The 19,588-nt window shown below is 53.1% G+C and overlaps 4 protein-coding genes across 4 annotated transcripts; 2 read left to right on the forward strand and 2 right to left on the reverse strand.

Annotated features, from left to right (window-relative positions):
* CDEST_06497 (Putative RNA polymerase, alpha subunit, RNA polymerase Rpb1, domain 3, RNA polymerase Rpb1, domain 1) lies at nucleotides 1-6,068 on the reverse strand. The gene is made up of 2 exons (XM_062922656.1): nucleotides 5,740-6,068; nucleotides 1-5,677 (listed from the first exon to the last, which is right to left on the reverse strand). The coding sequence occupies exons 1-2, from the start codon at nucleotides 5,919-5,921 to the stop codon at nucleotides 730-732; spliced, it is 5,130 nt and encodes a 1,709-aa protein (XP_062778707.1). The 5' UTR covers nucleotides 5,922-6,068; the 3' UTR covers nucleotides 1-729.
* A 183-nt stretch (nucleotides 6,069-6,251) lies between these two features.
* CDEST_06498 (Putative U4/U6 small nuclear ribonucleoprotein Prp3) lies at nucleotides 6,252-8,154 on the forward strand. Its single transcript, XM_062922657.1, has one exon. The coding sequence runs from the start codon at nucleotides 6,553-6,555 to the stop codon at nucleotides 8,014-8,016; it is 1,464 nt and encodes a 487-aa protein (XP_062778708.1). The 5' UTR covers nucleotides 6,252-6,552; the 3' UTR covers nucleotides 8,017-8,154.
* Nucleotides 8,155-8,922: 768 nt separating this feature from the next.
* CDEST_06499 (Putative histone H3/CENP-A, histone H2A/H2B/H3, histone-fold) lies at nucleotides 8,923-10,024 on the reverse strand (the record flags this gene model as incomplete). The annotated part of the gene is made up of 4 exons (XM_062922658.1): nucleotides 8,923-9,312; nucleotides 9,372-9,565; nucleotides 9,629-9,845; nucleotides 9,986-10,024. The coding sequence occupies 4 exons, from the start codon at nucleotides 10,022-10,024 to the stop codon at nucleotides 9,115-9,117; spliced, it is 648 nt and encodes a 215-aa protein (XP_062778709.1). The 3' UTR covers nucleotides 8,923-9,114.
* A 1,423-nt stretch (nucleotides 10,025-11,447) lies between these two features.
* Nucleotides 11,448-12,245, forward strand: CDEST_06500 (Putative histone H4, histone-fold, CENP-T/Histone H4, histone). Its single transcript, XM_062922659.1, has 3 exons — nucleotides 11,448-11,588; nucleotides 11,651-11,788; nucleotides 11,845-12,245. The coding sequence occupies exons 1-3, from the start codon at nucleotides 11,579-11,581 to the stop codon at nucleotides 12,006-12,008; spliced, it is 312 nt and encodes a 103-aa protein (XP_062778710.1). The 5' UTR covers nucleotides 11,448-11,578; the 3' UTR covers nucleotides 12,009-12,245.
* The last annotated feature ends 7,343 nt before the right edge of the window (nucleotides 12,246-19,588 follow it).

Raw genomic sequence — 19,588 nt, forward strand, 5'->3', positions numbered from 1 at the left:
GGATGCGGGTACACGCACGCCCATATCAAGGTCCGGTTGAGAGAGTGGGCCGCCATGCTTAGAGACGACACCGAGCCACTGGCCGCCTTCGGGGTCGTTGGGCAAAGGAAGCAGGCAGCATCCTCGTGTGCGGTTGCAGCCACCCTCGGCACTGGGCAGTGGCCGCGACCATTCAGGTTCAGGTTATGGGGCTTACATAGACACAACCTAAGGGGGGTTCCGACAATCTCTTATGTCCAAACGTCACCCACCCGTCGTCTGTGGCCCATAAGGAACGACTGTTCACCAAGCCTGGTGGTAGATATACTGAATGTAGATACCAGGTACCCTTAGATCGCCCAGAACCAGATAACGGCGCGGCAACTTATGCAAGTGGGCACGGCCGTCCGAACAGGGAGCACCCGAAGCGAATGTTGCTTGGGATCGTATTGGTTGTGACTGAGTGATGAATGAAAATCCGCCGTGTCGTATACCACACTTTTCGTCGACTTGGCTTACAGGCATGCAAAGTCAACTATTAGCGTCACCGAGTGGGTGAGTGCACATTTGTCCAGCTGTCAGGTATAGGATCCGACATCTCGGCGGTTCAAGCCAATTACTTTTCGGTCACGTTGCCTCTATCAATCCCGTAAATACAATTATTGGCCAAAGAAAAAAGCATGCCAAACAAACCCCAGCCCCTAGAACATGAAACAAGACAGACACGAGCAGCCGGGAGATCGATCCGGCTCACTCCACGTGGGATGACATATGGTGCGTAGGTAGCGCCGTCAAGACATCAAAGGCGCCCGTGCCAATCTTGCCCAGGCGGCCCATGACGATACGACCGCTAGGCGTTCTGAGATCGTCCCAGTCACCATCGAGAACTGCGTCCTTCAAGAAGGCCAATGTTGTCTCGAAGCTCATCTTGGTGAAGGGGCTCACATTACCACGCAGGCCGTTGCGGTTGAAGGGCGTGTAGTCGCCGTTGCGCGTCATGTAATCGGCAATGAGGTTCAAGTGTCGGTTGTCGACGCTGATGCCGTGACCGCCAAAGACGCCTGCCAGCTCGGAGACAATGTTGCTTCGGCATGCCTCAACACCATACACGTCCAGCACGGCGCCGATGTCGTTGGTCGCGATCTTGTTAGGGTTGATGAAGTCGCTGTACTTCTGCATGGCCTTGAGGTTGCAACCTGAAGTGTAGATCGCCGGCACAGTCACGTCTTCACCCGTCGTCGAGTCCGTAATCTTGTGGTCTGCTGTGAATGTGCATGAACCGACACCCGGTATTTGCTGGATGACAGACTTCTTGACGGCCGCCTGCACAATGTTGAGCATGAGAACCTTGGGGGTGTCGGCCTCGAACTCGAGCGTGAACTCGCACCATTCTCCAGCCTCGTCATTGCGGAATCTGGTGACACGGAGATAACGACTCTTGACGCGCTCGGCTCTCCAACCATAGTCGCTGTCCGAGTCGCCGTCGCTATCGTCCTCTTCGCTGTCGTCTTCTTCGCCATCCTTCTCGCGCCGCGGTGAAGGGCTGCCTCCGAAGCCTTCGTCTTCTTCGGGAGAGCCCTCGCGTTCCATCTGTCGCTGGACTGCGTCATCCTCGTCATCGTTTGGCCCGTACGAGACAGCCTCCTCCCGATTCGCCTTGTTCTTGGCGTTCGTAGCGTCACCGTCACCGTCATCGTCATCATCGTCATCGTCGTTGGGAACTCTTGCCTCGCCGTTGCCGGTCGCCATCTCCACGACACCTGCCTTGACACCAACATCCGGCGTCGCCGACGTGGACTCGCTGCGGCGCTTCTTGATCTCGCGGACCATAATCTTCAAGAGGTGATCCAGGAACCGCTTCTCGACTGTATCCATGACATCGGATGTGTCGATAGCGTAGGCCTTGGTGTACTCCTTGGCGGGGAAGAAGTTAAGTCTTACGTCATAGAGCTTGGCCAAAGCACCATTGTTGCCCTTGCCGATGCGCTCATTGACGGTCGCTGTGTCAAGCACGTCAGCCAGAGGCAGGACGCTGATCGATTTAGCAAAGATTTCTCCCTCAACCGCGGAAAGCTCTTCATGAAGAAGAAGAGTCATGGCCGGGGTTGAGATAGATCGACTGGCTGTCATGAGGATTTCGCGGAGACGAGGAATACCGAGCGTGACGTTCTTGGCCGAGTGACCAGCCAAATGGAAGGTGTTGAGCGTCATCTGAGTCGAAGGCTCACCCACACTCTGGCCAGCAACAATGCCAACACCTTCGCCCGCCTCGACAAGCGATCGCATGTACTTGGCAGCAAAGACAAGCTCCGCCGACTTCTTGCTGACAGCGGGGGCATTGATCAAGCCAGACGGGACACTCGACTTGTCGCGAATAAGGCCGTCCTTGTTGTCTTTAATGTATTTGGTCATTTTCGAGTAGAACTTTTCCGACGTGGCAAATGCCACTCTCGCCGGGTTGACCATGGAAATAATGGGGTCCTTGGCTACAGTACTGTTGAGCTTGGCGTGCTTGATGGCGCTCTTCATGTGTTTGAGGATTTCGTCCTTGCTGCCGGCGAGTTTGTCCTTGAAACCGTTGCCGAAATTCAGCTGGGCCGATTCGGAAGCAACGTTGCGGAGAACGAAGCTGAAATCAGTGAGGTACTTTTGTTTGGTTGGGTCGAGACCATCTTCGCCGTAAAGGAACTGTACAAGAGTACCGTCTGCATCCCGCACCGTCGAGTCGTATGTCACCGTCAGTCCCTCCATGCCCTTGATGATACATCTCTGTAGATAACCTGAGCGAGAAGTCTTGACAGCTGTGTCGATCAAGCCCTCACGGCCGGCCATGTGATGAAAGTAATATTCTTGAGGCCGGATACCGGTCAAGAAACGTTGAACGATGTAGCCGCCGGCGCGGACGTCTGTCTCAAAAGGCTTAAAGCATGGCAGAGATTTTCCGCTAACCATAACAGGAACTCTCCTGCCTTCAAGAACTTGCTGTCCCAAGTTGCAAGAGATAAGGTTCGCGTTGACTTGGCTACCCTTGGCACCAGATGTCGTCATCGCCTGCATCTGGTTCTTTGGAAACTGCTTGACCAGGCCGATAGGTAGACAAGCTGTTGTAACCGCACTTGAAACTATTTGAGAGCTCTGGTTCATAAGCATATCGAGACCCTCCTGCTTGGTGTCGTCTCGCAACACCTCCTCAAGACGAACAAGAAGCTCCGGGTCTGTGCTGTTGGGCGCCTTGTCATCGAGTGAGACATACTTAGCCGCGACCTCGAGACCAATGTTCTTGGCCGCCTTCAAGGCCTCCCGTCGAGCCACCTCGCCCTCTGATGTGAGACGCAAATCGTCCATGCCGCAAGTGAAGGCCCGCATGTTCAGGTATCGGGTAAGGAGGCGCCCCATGCCACTGAGCAGTTTGCCTGCGACAGCAGGTCCGTAGATTTCGTGAATGGAGTGGATGAGACCTCCCGAGCTGGGACCCAGATGGGCCTTGTCAAGGATACCTGTCAGGAACTGTCCGTCCTGGAAAAGGACGCTGCCTTCTTCCAAATGACCCTTGCCCCACTGCTCGCCCTTGACTTGACATTTGCCAGACATCCATAGACCTTCTCCGTTGGGCGGCTTGATGTTTTTGAGGATTGTGCTAATGACCTGCTTGCCCGTCCATCTGGGTCTGGGCTTGATTACTGCCGGGGGGAGAAGTTCAATCCTCTCGCCAAGAATGTGACCACTCTCCGGGCGGAGAGCTGCATAGATGAGCTGTTGGTAGGAGTCGCGGTCGAAGAAGGTGTCCTTATTACAGAGAGCGACGGAAACTGAGAGATGATCCTGAATCAAACCACGAAGAGGCTTGCCGGCCGTGCCTGACAGATACTGATGGTCCGTATCGGCAATTTGAAGAGCCTCCGCTCTGGCAACTTCATTTTGTGGGAAATGCATATTCATCTCATCACCGTCGAAATCGGCGTTGTATGTGTTGCAGTTGGCGTAGTGCATTCGAATCGTCTTCTCTCCGGGCAGCACGCGGACTCGGTGACCCATGATGGACGGCTTGTGCAGCGTTGGCTGACGGTTCATCAAGACAACGTCGCCGTTTGTCAGGTGTCGGTACACCTTTTTGCTCTTCATGCCGCTCATATGGTTGTTTGTTGGCGCAAGGAGCTGGTTGGCGAGGGACATGCGGTCGTCCACAGACTTCGATCGAAGGTTGACGATTTGACCGTTCTCGTACTCGATGGCAGCCGCTCCGGGCCACTTATCGACACCATTGATGACGGCTTGCTGCATGTCTCTGAAGTTGTGACTCGTCACCGGTTCAGGATAGGTCAGTTTGCGCGCGAAAACAGGAGGCACACCAATCTCGTTGGTTTCGATGTTCGGGTCGGGCGAAATGACACTTCGGGCGGCGAAGTTAACTCGCTTTCCCATCATGTTTTTTCGGAAGAGACCCTCCTTCTTTTCCAGCTTCTGCTTGATGCCGTCCTCATTTCTCTTGGCAGCTGCGCCTTGAACGGGGTTCTTGCTCTTGTCTATCAAGGAGTTAACAGACTCTTGCAACTCCGTCCATACTTGGTGCAAGTCGGTGATATCTCTCGGTCTTCCGTACTGATCGGTGGCTCCAACGCTCTGGTGCATCCTCGCAATGTTGCCGCAGTTCCGCATGATCATTTTGTACAGCGAGTTCTGCTGAGCCTCGGAGATTTGAGAGTCGCCGGTTCGGGCTTCGGGTCGAAACTTGTTTGGAGGGACAAGAATGGTCCGGATAAAGAACATGTCCGCCGATACCTGAGCGGCCTTCTTGGTCATCGGTTTCGAGCTGTACACCAACGACATGATGTCCTGCTCTTTCTCGAATAGCTCCCGCAGACGTGCGCGAACCTCCATGGCGCTGATGTAGCGCTGTTGACCGGGAGCGACGGCGACGGCATCGGCCCGTAACTCTTCTTCCTTATCCGCCATGTCCTGCTCGTCGCCACTGGCATCGTGCATTTCGATATCGTTTTCCTCCGCTGAAGTCATATCAACGTCGGCGATGCCTTCGTCAGCATCGGCGGCACCGCGCTTTGCCTTGGATTTGCGGGCGCGAGCTGCAGTCGCCATGGAGTCCTTGATGTGCAGGTTTCTCTGAGCCATCTGGGCCAGGTCTCTCTCGCTAAGGGCCTTTTCGAAGATCTTGACGAAGCGGTCCTTGCGATAGGCAGGCGAAATGCCTCCGCAGTTGTCGCATCGTCTGGGCTTGGTAATTTGTGTTAAGAAGTCCTTGATGAGCTCTCTCCGCATCTCGATAGCACCTTCGTGCTTGCCCTTCCTGACTTCGCCAAGACTGAGCTTGTGCGACTTGAGAGCCTGGCGGACGTATGCCTCCCTTGCCCCAATGATGTTATCGACGGAAGAGCTGCCCTCTTCTTCGGCCTCACTCTCATAGTCGGTGGGCACGCCGGGCAAAGCGAGACCCTTAAGCTCTTCGCCAATGGCGTCCACGAGATGGGCTTCGTGGAGGAGACCGTGTTGCAAGAGTCGGAGTTTGCAAGAGTAGCGATTGATTTCGCGGTGGCGCATGCGAAAACCTTTACAGTAAACACACTGCGATCGTAGAAGACGAAGGACCTGGTCGAGAAAGACTGGGTGGTAGACGGGAACGGGGAGCTCGATGTGGCCGGCGTGGCCCGGGCATGAAGACTGGTTCAAGTTACAGGTTGCGCAGCTGTGAATAATTGTGTAAGTCAACCAATGTGAAGATGAGGGCAATTGTAAGCGATTTCGTACAGTGCATCGCCCCATGATCCAAGAGCCGGGTCATAAAGACCACCGGGAACAGGGTTGAGGAGGTTGTCGAAGGTGCTGTCGTTCTCGATGCGCTTGACGGAGATGGCCTTGATTTCTTCGTCGGTAAGAAATGTGAACTCGACCGTCTCAATGGACGACGAGATGGGTTGGGAAATGTTCATGGTGCCGGCGAGGCTTCAGAAAATGAGCCTGACACCTGTCTGAGTCCGTACAGAAGGCGAGGCGGAAGAAAGCAAATTTTCCATCCAGCGTCGGGTACAAGACGGCAGTCGATCGCAGAATCAACAAGGCCGGGACAGACAGTCAAGGTAGCAGCAGTCGTTCGGCGGGAAACCGAGGGGAACTTTTTTTTTAGCGGTGGCTGTCGGCAGAAAAACGAAGGACCCGCCATGTGTGGGTCTTTTTGTTGTTGTTCACCACGGTACACACGCTGACACTGGCAATGCTGCAGGGCGCCAATGCAATACCAGCCACTCACGCTGCGAAGAGAGGCCACTGTAAGAGCTTCATCCCCAAGCGAACCAGGGAGTGTAGGAATGTACCTACCCACCTGACCTTGAAGCACTTTTGTCTTGCATTCCAACCAAGGCGATAACACCTCCACGCGGCCAGACCTCTTTCGAACCACGACATTTACCACGATTGTGAGATCTGTCATCTGCTGCAGCAAACCCGCAGTGGAGATTAAACCGACGTCGACACACCTTGCATATTTCGTTTCGCTCTGCATTCATCAGTAGACTTTCTTGCAACGCTCGCTAGGAAACCTTCGACCATCTCAGCACCACCAAGATGGACCGCCGGCCAGACTCGACGGGCCTTGGGCCCCGTCATGACCCGAACTCCCGCGTTACCAAGCCCGAATCGGCCGCCGATAAAATGGCTGCTCTCAAAGCAAGAGTCGCAGCGGCGATAGGAGGTACCAAGGCAAAGGGAGGTCTCAATGTCGGGTTGCACCCAGTCCTTGAGGGCCTCGGCCAAGCAAAGCCTCCAGGCAGAACAGGCGATGCGAAGCCATCAGTTAGCCGGTCGCAGTTTGAATCCAGTTCTGCTACTGCGTCTAGCTACAGGATGCCAGACAAGCCAGGGCGCGGCCGCGACGGACCGCAATCGAACCCGTATTTCAACGAGCAACTAGCAGCACAGCCCGCAGGCGGAAAACAACGACAAGCCCGGCCGCTACACTTTCACCCCAAGGGCAAATTCATCCAGCAGGCTGCCGCGCTGCGGCGACAGGCTGCCTTGGAGGAAATGAAAAAGCGGATTGCGGCACAGACCAGGAAGGCTGGGATCGAGGATGAGCTGGACATGGAGAAGAATCTCGTTGTCGAACCGCCTCCAGATATCGAATGGTTTGACGAAGGGCTGGTAGATGGCACGTACGACAACATCGGGGACGAGGCCCGCCTCAAGATCAACAAGGAAGACACTATTGTCACCGAATACATCCAGCACCCCGTCGCGCTGGAGCCACCACAAGAGAAGAACGCACCAGCAGTGAAGCCGATGTATCTGACATCAAAGGAGCAGAAAAAGCTCAGGAGACAGAGGAGAATGGCGGAGCTCAAGGAACAGCAGGCAAAGATCAGGCTTGGACTAGTCCCAGCACCACCTCCCAAGGTCAAGAAGAGCAATATGATGCGTGTATACGCAGATTCGGCAGTGAAGGATCCGACGGCTGTGGAAAACCTCGTCAACCGGCAGATTGCGGAACGCCAGCAGAACCACCTGCAGACTAATGAGGAGCGCAAGCTCACCAAGGAAGAGAAGCACGACAAGCTCGCCACAAACCAAGAAAAGGATGCCGCCAAGGGTATCCATGTTTTGGTCTTCAAGATCAACAGTCTCGCGAACGGCCAACACCGATTCAAGATTCAAAAGAACGCCGAGCAGCACGCGCTCACGGGGATCTGCATCATGCACCCCAAGATGAACCTTGTCATTGTAGAAGGGGGCGAGCACAGCATACGCAAGTATAAAAGGCTCATGTTGGACCGTATCGACTGGACGGAGAACACGCCGTCTCGAGAGGGCAACACACAGCAGCAGATGCGCGAATGGTTGGTGGCGGAGAATGAGAAGGGAGACCTCAAGGACATGTCGCACAACGAGTGCAAGCTAGTGTTTGAGGGCGAGGAGAAGACGAGGGCCTTTCGCAAATGGGGAAACAAGGTGTGCGAATCCGATGCAGAGGCCAAGGACGCGTTGACTCGGGCCAAGATGGAAAATTTTTGGGCGCTCGCGAAGACTATGTAAAATACCCTTCCTTTCATCGATGGGTGGAAACTCGTCAAAACAGGAAAATCTACATCAGAGAAGCCGGCACGAGTCTTTCGATTTGTCGGCCCATCTCTCTTGCCTTAATTTACCCATAATAGGACGCATTCAACAACGTCTCTATGATGCATGCAATTCCCGTGAAGAGCGCGTTGTTTTTTCGTGTTTTTACAAACTAAATAGCTTGGTCGGGCGTATGCTGCTCTGGCTTGAAACCCAACGCGGATGTGACGGCGACCGAGTGGTTCCGGCCTGAGTCAGCCGGCAGCGGCCGACCGACAGAGGAGCCCATTTCAATCAGATATGTCTGATCTTTGCGTCGTACGTGCAACAAGAGCCCGGCCGAATAGGCGGACGGCACTTGAGTCTGTCCCTCACAAATATGCAGAGGCCTGACTAACGCAGCAGGACTGGCAAATATGTGATGAAGTCGCGATGCCGACATGGTTATATGGGCACGTATGAGCATAGCATTTCGCCTGCAATCGGATGTTGTCAGGCTATCGCGTGGAAGAAAACGACCCAGGCAACACAGCCGAAACCAAGTTGCGACGTGTTCTTCACCGCTCTGTCCATATTCATTATATAGACCACATTGAACACCTCGGCCAAAGTGCCAAAGACTTGATGGACCCTTGTCAGACCCATTTCATCGTCGCCGGTCAGTAATGCAAGTCGCATTGCGTGCATTAACAATCAACGATAAAGAACCAAGTGAGGCGTGTGCAAGAAAACATCGCCTTTTAAGTGGAGCAGGTCGGGTCAATATCCTCCTATGCGGCGCGACAATACTTGCTATGGTCGCGGAGTCGCGCGGGTGCATGCGCCTCGTACGTAAGACAACAACATCAGGTTCACATTGCATGGCCGGAGTTTGGAGAGCTCAAGTAGTTCGTAATGTGTTTGCCATTGAATGCAGTCATCCTTTACTGCCTTGTAATGTACAGCCCTTGCGTTGTTCTTCAACGCATTGTTAACGCCAGATTACCCCCAAAACCAAGACGGTCCGTTCGTCAAGCATTCCCAAACGCGAGTCGTAAACCACCCATGAAAAGAGAAAATCGAAAGACAGTACGCTTAGTTGCGCTCACCGCGGAGGCGGCGGGCAAGCTGGATGTCCTTGGACTGGATGGTGACACGCTTGGCGTGGATGGCGCAAAGGTTGGTGTCCTCGAAGAGGGAGACGAGGTAGGACTCGACGGACTCCTGGAGAGCGCCGATGGCGGAAGACTGGAAGCGGAGGTCCGACTTGAAGTCCTGGGCGATCTCACGAACCTGCGAAGCGTATCAGCAAATGCACGATGAGAGGCAACGCATGCGGGGAGTGCGCTTACCAAACGCTGGAAGGGGAGCTTGCGGATCAGGAGCTCGGTCGACTTCTGGTAGCGACGGATCTCACGGAGAGCGACGGTACCGGGCTTGTAGCGGTGAGGCTTCTTGACACCTCCGGTGGAGGGGGCGCTCTTGCGGGCAGCCTTGGAAGCGAGCTGCTTGCGGGGAGCCTTGCCACCAGTGGACTTACGGGCGGCTTTGGGAAGAAGTCAGTAAAACGCGACTGTGAATGATGCGTTGCCAGGATGGTAATGCTTACTCTGCTTGGTGCGGGCCATTGCGATTGTTGTGTGGTGATGGAGTTGATGTGTTTGTTTGAAGTTGTTGATGAAGTTGGTTGGTTGATGGATGTGGATGTTTTGTGAGTGGATGTAGAAGAGAAGGTTGAGGAGTGGGTGGAGGGCGGAGGGAAATAAATAGGTAGGAAACTGCGCTGGCTGCAGAGGGGAGTGATTGTGCGTCGAAAGGAAGGTGGTCTGTGCGTGCCTGCCTTGTCCGCGTGGGTGAGTGGGTGAGTGGGTGCTATTGGGGGGGAATGCCGTTTTGGCAGGCGCGATTGCTTTGAAAAAAGATGTGTGCCGCAGGCGGTATTTTGCGCTTTGTTGTTCAGATGTACAGATGGCTGATTTTTGATTGGTTGGAAATCTTGCAACATCTGTGACGCCACCCCATCTTTTTTCTCCCAAGACCCGGCAAGTACGATACGTACCCTTGATTAGCGGTTCCACGCTCCATTTACCTAGCGTCCCACATTGAGCGTGCAAACGAGTCACCCCTCTGGGCCTTCCTTCCTGTCTGTAGGAATCGTGGATGTGTCAAGCGTCTGCAGTAGGTTGGTAGGCCATCGTCGTTACCAAAGCCAGCGGTCATCTTGCGCTTTCGCTACTTTTTTCCTTACATATTGATGATGATAATAAAACATTGGTCAAAACATGCAAGATGTTTCCATTCTCTCACTGATGCTTTATCGCTTTTGTTCACCTGGTTCTCTGTTGGGTTTTCGGTGTGGGGTTTCCATTCTAGGCCGTTGCCACCTATCAAAGGGCCTTGCTCGGAAGTTAAATCGCTCTTTGGCGAAGTACCATGTCAGGGGAATTTGGCAACGCCTGGCTGCGTTCAAACGCGACGCGGCATCGACGGGAACATCTCACATCCCTACGCCATACGCGACTTTGGCACCGAGGCTGAATGTCTGAGTCTCGATCTGACTGGGCAGTGAGCGACATCGACTAGTAATGGCATGGGCCATGACGAACACTATGGGCCCGGCCCATGCAAATCTGCATTGCCATTATGGTCCTTGTTCACATGAGCAACACTTAAATCGCGACCGACGCGAATGTGTACGTGTTTTGCAAAGTGCTGTACTTACTTGCACGCGCCGACGAGGTGGAAGACTCGGAAGTCTCCCTTAATGGCCTGATCTGCCTATCCGTGATGCTGCCGCAGTCCTGAACTGCCAGGAAAGCAACAGATCAGAGTGAATGTCAAGCCCTCCTCGTCCTCGGGTCAGCTGCCAACCGCCAGTGCTGCAAGGTATACCGATATTGTAACTTGTCAATAGCGCGAGGTTGCCATGGTATTGACTCTGTGGGTTTGGTTTACCTGTAGCAGCGCCCGCTGACGGAGTATGATGTATACCTATCTATGTAGGTTCCGACCCAGCTGCCGGAGTCTCCTTAGATCTTGGCCATTTAAGCCCTCGTACCAACCCACTTTCCGCTGGATGAGAAACAACTGGGTCTGACATGTAGCGTTCAGTCACGACGCGCATTTCAGACAAACCTAAGTGGTAAGGCGACGAGGCAACACTGGAGAGCCCCAAAGGGGGAAGGGGATCAAGACCCAAAAGTCAAGACCGACAAAAGAGCCGGATTCTGGTTGGCTGCGTACCGTACCCCCTGCTATCGCCGGTCTGTGCGTCCCCGAAAATGATGCCCTGTGTTGTTTTTTTGTTTTTTTGCCTGGGGGTCACGACCAACTCGAGGCACGTACCCGCTTTTTGGCTGGCTGATCCCGAAGCTCACCTGGCCCACGCTCTGGTGATATAAATGCGTTCCCCCCTCTGCGCGTCTCTCCTCGTTCTTCCCAATGTTATCAAGCCCCACGTCATCTCACTCAAACTGCTTCATCCCACGCGACTCTTCCCCAAGAGCCTCATCAGAAACCCCTCTATTTTAACCTTTCTCAACCCCATCACACTCTCACAATGACTGGACGTAAGTGCCGACTCCACATGACACCTTGTCTTCCATTGTGCATATACTGACTCTGGCTCTAGGCGGCAAGGGCGGCAAGGGTCTCGGCAAGGGCGGTGCCAAGCGCCACCGCAAGATTTTGCGTGACAACATTCAGGGTATCACCAAGCCCGCTATCCGCCGTCTCGCTCGTCGTGGTGGTGTCAAGCGTATTTCTGCCAGTAAGCTGCCCCTTCCTGTCGCATGGTCGACTGAACCTAACGTGAGCCTCTGCCAGTGATTTACGAAGAGACCCGTGGTGTCCTCAAGTCGTTCCTCGAGGGTGTCATCCGCGACGCTGTCACCTACACCGAGCACGCCAAGCGCAAGACTGTCACCTCCCTGGATGTCGTCTACGCGCTGAAGCGTCAAGGCCGCACCCTGTACGGTTTCGGTGGTTGAGCATTGTTTTCTTGCATGTCTGTTACGAATCTTACTTGAGCCACGACGCGTTTTACCCCACAACGCTGAGGCACAAATGGACTTTGGGAGTGGAGTGTTCTGTCACGAATGACTATGGGTTTGGCTGGTTTTTGGTGTTCTACTGTACCATACGGGAAACAACGGGGTTCTACATGGATGGCTTGATTGGCTTGAACAATAATCAATCCCTCGCCGAGGCACGTTTTGATCAATCTGTCTCTTCTGGCTGCGTCCGCTCATTGAGTTACATGTGTGACGCGTACCATCTTCCGTGGCCCAGTACGCGTCTGAGTTGCAACCAAGTCGCGTCGCCTGCCTTGTCACAATACTCTGCCCTTAACTGCCTGACCATCGTTCGTGAACATACTTTTGGAGTTGATGGGACCTGTTAATCTACCTTGCTTGTGCATGGAAGCAGCTTGTCGACGGTGAATTATGTATCTGTGCCTCAATCTTGGTTTCGATTGAGCCTACCTGTTGTACTGCAAACCTGGTGATCCTGATATGGCGTGACGCGTGGCGCGTAGGACCATGATACAACAAAGCGATATGACAAAGACATCACTTATGCTATAAAGGGGGTCCCGTAATGTCAGTATCATAAGCCGTCTCAATTTGAGTGTCTAGCAGTTGATGGCGTCGGCAACGAGAACGTGCTGTCTTTTGAGTGTGCTCGCTTCCATTATTGGTTTTGCCTTGAAGTAGTGGTATCGTCGTGTGTGATTAAGCATATACTTACACTCTGATGTTGTTGTTTAGCGTGGATGGATGTATGTCTACACACATACATATATAAAAAGTACTCTGCGGCGAATCTAGCAAGCACGTTGCATGGTTGAGTATGGATCTCTCTGAAACCTGGTTTGAACATTGGATTACAGCGTCGTTGTTTTTCTTACTTCGGGCTACTTGTTGGTTTTGATGCTTAACGAGGTGTGAGCGGGCCCGTCGTCTTCGCAAGCTTCGTGATTGAGTTGATGCTTGAGTTGGTGCTTGAACAAGTGAACTTGGACTAAATAATATTGTCAACCGTAACTTGAGAGTGTTCTTTAGATGTGCTAAATTTTCCGTAGGATGAAGACACAGGTAAGCAAGCGAGGTTCCATGGTCGAACGCCGGGCAAATCTTTCCGTAACTCGATGACAATAATTTACGACCGAGGTCTAGTTCAACACCGGTATAAGCTAGGAGTGTACAGAATCACAAACCAGGGTTGTTGCCTGGTGAGCTTCCGGAAGCCTTCACAGAGTCAACCCGTGTTGAGCTGGTACTCTGTTGTGCTCAAAGACATTCACGAACTTGCCACGATGATGACTTACTGGTCGGGACTAACATATGATGAGAATTCAAAAACTGGCGACAGCAGGAATGATTCAGGTTCGTTGGACCTATCGTAGAGCTGTGTGCGGCTGATGAAATCAGAGTCCACTGTCACCACTCACTGGCGTGGAAGGGGGAACTTTTGTCAATGGCGTTGGTATACTTATGTGTTCTAACATGAAAACACGGGCAGCTATGGATGCAGATCGACTAGGATATTTGCAAGCTATGTCTCAAGATGCAGTTTGTAATTGACTAGACTGCAATGTATTCGTGTTATAGTCCCCAACGTAAAGACGGCAGCTCTGAGGCCTCCAGTAACATTGTTCCGTCATACCGCTGGCGAGTTTACTGGTTGATACTGAAGAATCGACGTCTCGCGCCGTCTGGGACACTGTGTCCGTAGCCACGGTGTGATAAGCCCGTATAACCAACATTTAGGATGGTAGTGGAGTACCAGTCAAGCAGAAAACCGAGAGATACCAAATATTAAACCCAGTCCCTCGCGTCCAATACATGTTCCGCATGGTCACAAGATGCTGGGACCGTTGCATCGAAACAAGCCAGGCTAGCTAAGCATTTCGTTTCTGGCCACACCAGCCTTACTGCTAAGGGTACGACACGGATGGTTGAAAGAATCCTCAAACATGGGTAATTCTTGAAGAGGAAAGTACTGGTTGTCCGTCGGCACAATGTGCTAGAATGGTTTTTAACAGTGCAAAGGTAAGGACAATGCTACCCTCGCTAACGGTAAGCAACAAACACTTGCTACCCACTACGCATCTAGTACACATTCACTAAACTCAAATATCAACTCGTCGATCTCTGTGGGAAAGGAACCTTGACGACGATGAATATCCAGGGTAGACAAGTGAGGTGAAGTGCATAATTATCATTGCCCTCCAAAAAACTCTGCTCGGCCATGCCCGCAGCGTTAGGGAGTACATGACAAGTCAATCGCAAGTGTCCCGCTAGAATGGAGATCTTCCCCTACGTAGTGCCGCAAGGTATGCCAAAAGGTATGCCAAAGGAGGTCCAAGGGAGACAGCACGACGGGGACGAGGAAGCCGCATAACCCCATGAATCGAGCTCCCGACCACAGGACAAACCAAGTATTTGGATGCTCTACGAGGTTTCCTGGCCAACAACGACTATTGGGGCGGTCGATTCCATGGCATTGTGCAGGCATTCCGAGAGGCGGGCAACCGAAGAAAGTCAAGTTCCGACTGATCCTCCTAATGTGCGCGTTGAATCAGTACCCACGAGTTATCAGTTCTCGCCCCGGCACGGAATACATTTTCGAGATAGGTAACGAAGATTTTGGGCGAGACGCTGTACCGAGACTAGGCTTTGTGAAGCTATATGCTGGTCCGCGCTATCGGCTCATGCGAGACCGAAGAACAGATCTTCCTGGACCTCAGCGTACGAGAAGGGCAGCAAGGTTGCCACCACGGAAAACCAGACACACCAGAGAGACAGCTTACCGAGAAGAAGCTACCGCGGACGACAGTAGCCCCTAGTCGGCATGTGCTAAAGAGGACCGGTGTGAATTCTTCAGGCGGGATTTTTTCGCAGAAAGAATCACGCATAGTCGAATCACGTATGATGGCAGGCAGTCGGAACATAGTGCTCGACTAGTCAAAAGACTAGCTCGATTCCCCAGGAAAAGCGAAGCCCGGTTGCCATTTATCAAATCACTGCCTAGAAAGCAATGGTGCAGAGCATGACCGCCCAAATGATTGACGTTCCCACCACTGGTCCATGTGGGTTGATTATGGTTCACCTCACTCGGGTAATCAATGGGCCTGGCCTCACTGCTGGGAAACTTCCAAAACCCGAGGGTTTCCCGTTCCATTGTTAACCACATGCTCTTTTATTATCCGAAAAAGCCGCTACTTAACAAGTATATGCTGGAGAGAACGAGTAGGCAAGGCCTCCGAGAAGCAGAAAGCGAGAAGCATGGGGCTTATCCCCGAACGGCCAAGGAACTTCGAACCCTGGTAGAAAAGTTCATTACGAGGTCGTGGCTGAGCCACGACCAACATACAGTCAGTTAGGCAACAGAACGCATCGCTTAGGGTCGGTCATACTGTGTTAATACTCGTGGCTGACGACGATGACGACGATGATGGTGGCGTTCTGTCCTACGCACCACGAACTACCGAGGCACGTGGTCAATGAGGACCCTATTGAGGTCATCCAGGCACACAACACAGGAAAAACAGTTGAGAATATGGTATAAGTGCTATATCTAACGCTGAAAAACAGTATTGGGCACCATGAACAACGGCCCGACTTGATAGATACAAGAATAAGACATTGAGCTAGCAGCGCAGCAGCTAAGGTACTGACTGCGAACTCGCTTCTGGACTCGAACAGTGGTCACCCTATCGACACCCACCCACTTACAGACAACTGCTAGACGAAAACGTTGCATGTGGCTTGATGTCGTAGAGTAGCGGACGTAAGTGTCCGGTTGCGGGCGGGTTTGGATCCGGGAGCTAAGCAGAAGCCACCCTTCCCCAGCTCAACTACAGAGCAAGGAGCAGCCTAGCGGAGAGCCTTGACCTGAAAAAGTTCAAAACACTATCCGGCAGAATGGGTTAGCTGCCTGATGGTTCGGTGGCTGGTCTGGCACACTCGGATCGTAAGGGTAAATGATTCGTGAGCACAAGGCTCAACCTCGGATGGAGCCGGCCGGCCGCGACTAAAAGATGGAAATGTTGACAATTCGGAGAAAACAGGATGGAGAAAAGTCGATGCGCACACACGGGGAAACGTCGGCTGTGGTAGTGAGTCAGTTGAAGGAGGGAAGTGGTAGACGATACACACCAGCCATAGCAATGTGGCGTCCAACAGGAGGTAGTGAGTACCCTTCCGGCGGGGTGGGGGGTCAGGCATGTTGGGTAAGTGGCATGACAGAGGGCCCATACCTGCGCAGTGCTGCCGAACCCGCTATCTTTAGATCTCCACGGAGGCGGAACCCGACCATCTGGGCTTGATCTGGGCTAAGGATCTGCACCGGCCACGGAGATCTTGCTGGTTCCCCTGTCGTTTGTGCAAGGTAATGAGGGCATTCCAACGGCAGTCTGCAAGTCCCACCAAGTCCGCTCGTATGTTGGCCATCTGCCCTGTTTGAGAGCATCTGGATTTCAAAAGCGTCTAGGCACCCAGGTCTTGAGGGGTCTACCCGACGCCTCCCTGTCCGCCATATTCTATCCATTGACGCTTTTGACATGCGTTTAATTCGTCAGCATTGGTTAATAACACCAATTCACAGTCATGCATCGTGGATGTTGCAGGCATCCGCTACCATTTTCAGTCGGGTCGTCAACGTGGCACTCGCCACCCGCCTTTAGAATTGGTTGTGACTGGTTGACGAGACTGGGAAAACATCAAAGCGGACACGCGATGCTGCCATATTCAGAGAAGGATGTGACTTGTAGAGACGGACCTCTTCTTTCATCCGTGGGAAACTGACAAGAAGTGCGTCGATGACCGGCTGATAACAATTAGTAATCACATTGGTTCTCGTAAGCAATGTACGGACGGATGCAGAATACGTGTTGACCAAAAAAGACATACAGAAGGATAGACACAAATTGCAAGTATCCGAACCAGTTCTGGAGCGACCGTTGGTTCTTGGGTGCCGGAGCCACCGATGTTACGTGCCTCGGCATTGGTGTCTTGGACGGCCCCACACTCAAGTTTGTTTACGAGCCATGGCACGCACGCTCGGTGTGGCTCGCTACCCGTCCTTCCGCCCTCATTCCATGGCGGTTGAATGGCGTCGGGTTTCTTGAGGGAACCTACTACCTGAGTACAACAACGGCTGGTCGGGGAAAGGCCTCCCGCCCGATAAGACGCCCCAATGAGCATGATGATCTAGCCACCGACTCATCAGCTCAGCCACATTCTAGGAATTTCATTCCTCCCGCAGGAAACTCGGGTTTTCTTTCTTTGTTCCGATCGCCGAACTCGCGACTTAGACATGCCCCCAGCTTGTTTTGACAAGGTTCCCAAGTCCTGTATCGAGGAATACGCCAGCTGGCGGCTCCCGTTTCTAAGGAAAAAAACAGGCTGGTCCCCCCCCTACACGCTGTTGTTCTTTCCACCCTACAGTGGCTATATTGTTGTTGTAGGCATTACACAGTGATATGCGAGAGCTGGAGAAGCCGAAGACCAGACCAGACCATTCTCTTGGCTGCAGGACAGGAAACATCGAGAAGTTTCTCCGACCCTAACACTGGGGGGCCTTAAAAAAGTTTTTTACGATCCCATCCCTTCCGCCATTCCAAGCATCTCACTGCATATGCACAAGCCCCTGTCAGCGTCTGTCAGTCAACTTGTCGCTGACTTTCCGCTTGCGCTCGGTCATTTTAAACTTGTTGTTCCGGACCCTGCGCATCTTGTTTCTCGGTCAGTGCGGCATCGGCGTTTCACCCATACACTCCCTTTCCAGCCGATCGTCGTTTCCAATGCTTAACACATCGACAGAATTCGGGCAAGGTCAGATACATCGCGGGCTACAGCGGAATTTAGGGGATGTCTGCGGAATTAGTTCGGCGTAGTCACAAGCCCCGATCATCTCGTGGATGGGATTAGTGAGCCAGATTACAGATCACAGAATGCGCCCGAGATGCCGTATGGCACTACTATGAGTACACCTAATGAACGGCGTAGGCCACTCTAGGATTGCTGTCCGACGTTGCTTGCTGGCCGGACTTGTTCTTCCTGTGCGTGGCAAACAGGCGCAGCTGTGACTCTGTGTGCATACGAGGACTAGTGGAAATCAAATAAGATCCTATCGACGTCGGCCATTCGCTCTTTCGCTGGCAACTCGCACAAATTTCGATACGACGCATCGTTCATGGACGAACATTTGGGCTCGAGTTGCAGATGGGCTGGATCGGCCGACGGACACGGCGACCCACCCAAGGCCGCCGGAGCGGCGGTCTCGACCGCTCCAGGTGCTCATAGGCTCGCGTGGTGCAGATGCAGGGGCGGCACTGCGCTGAACAATGGCAATCGGTGCACCGTACTGAGGAATTATGTGACACACTAAAAGAAACCAGCTGGAGGTGAGTAATGCGGTGCCCGGCCAGAGCAACAGCCCCAGCTGACAGGCGATGGAGAATCATGTCGATTCACTCTCCGTGGATGCTTGGTACCCATCAATCCACGTCCACGTCGTCGTCGTCGTCGTCCTCCTCCTCCTCGATAAAGGTGGCCGGCTGAGCACGAAAGAGTCATCGCGCTCAATGACAAGCGTCTTCTGTTCGCTTGATTCATGCCATTCATGGGACCCCCTGGACAGGCGGGGCAAAGCGTCAACTCGGGTCAGCCAAATAAACAGCCCAGATTGGAGCTTGACTATTTTTTCCTTTTTTTCTTTTCTTCAGTTGAAGCATTCTGTACGAGTTTGAGCGATCTGCGGGTGAGGCCTCACCATGGGAAGAGTTATCCGAGGGAACCCGCTCGTTCGGTCGGGGTCCGACGGCCGGGGGATGGCTTGGGGGAGGGAGAGGAACAGCCACAATGAAGACGTATCAGCCGACGTGCATGTGTGGCTGGTTCTCCGTCCGATGGCTGCCCAACCTTGTCTTTGCACAGTCATCCACATCAGGTGATTAAGCCATTGTACCCGGAAAGGAACTTGTCACGGGTTGAAAACAAACCTCCCAGGGTCTCACTAGGCACGCTGGAGCGGAGGGACACCGGCATCTTGCCATCGGCCACTAGCCACGCTCATTACAGGCAGCAGCACACCTCAACATACACCACAATACCGCACGACCGCCCTACCTTCGCTACTAAATACTGACTGATCAGCCAACGATCTCTGACTGGAGGATGAGGTGCGCCAAGATACATCATTCGCGAGCTAAAGGCATATAACACCCCCACCCCCGGATGGACTGTCATACTGGTGCCGAAAGTCAGATGCGATGTACGCAGCCGGCGCCGTATCATACGAACAGCGTGTGGCAGGGTCCATGGTCGAATATAAACTTTCTAGGTAAAATTCTCGCATTGCGTCGCACAATCCACAGGCCATGATGAAATGTCAGGCTCTCGGCTTGAGGGAACAATGCCGAATCAGGAGAAACGAAAATAACAGAACAGCGATGTGCAAAGCCAAAAGCATCTGCTATGCAGCCTGGTTCGGGGGTGCCGGGGTTCTGGGGTTCTCTTACTCTGGGAGGGAGCCGGCATGTAGACGAGGTTAATTACGCCAT

This window comes from Colletotrichum destructivum, chromosome 4 (assembly GCF_034447905.1).
Source record: "Colletotrichum destructivum chromosome 4, complete sequence".
Lineage (NCBI taxonomy): Eukaryota > Fungi > Ascomycota > Sordariomycetes > Glomerellales > Glomerellaceae > Colletotrichum > Colletotrichum destructivum.

Coding starts and splice junctions, on each gene's coding strand:
- CDEST_06497 (XM_062922656.1), bottom strand. CDS start 5,921: ATGAACATTTCCCAACCCATCTCGTCGTCCATTGAGACGGTCGAGTTC. Junction 5,678..5,739: donor GGATCATGGGGCGATGCACT/GTACGAAATCGC, acceptor AATTATTCACAG/CTGCGCAACCTGTAACTTGA.
- CDEST_06498 (XM_062922657.1), top strand. CDS start 6,553: ATGGACCGCCGGCCAGACTCGACGGGCCTTGGGCCCCGTCATGACCCG.
- CDEST_06500 (XM_062922659.1), top strand. Junction 11,789..11,844: donor TGTCAAGCGTATTTCTGCCA/GTAAGCTGCCCC, acceptor AGCCTCTGCCAG/TGATTTACGAAGAGACCCGT.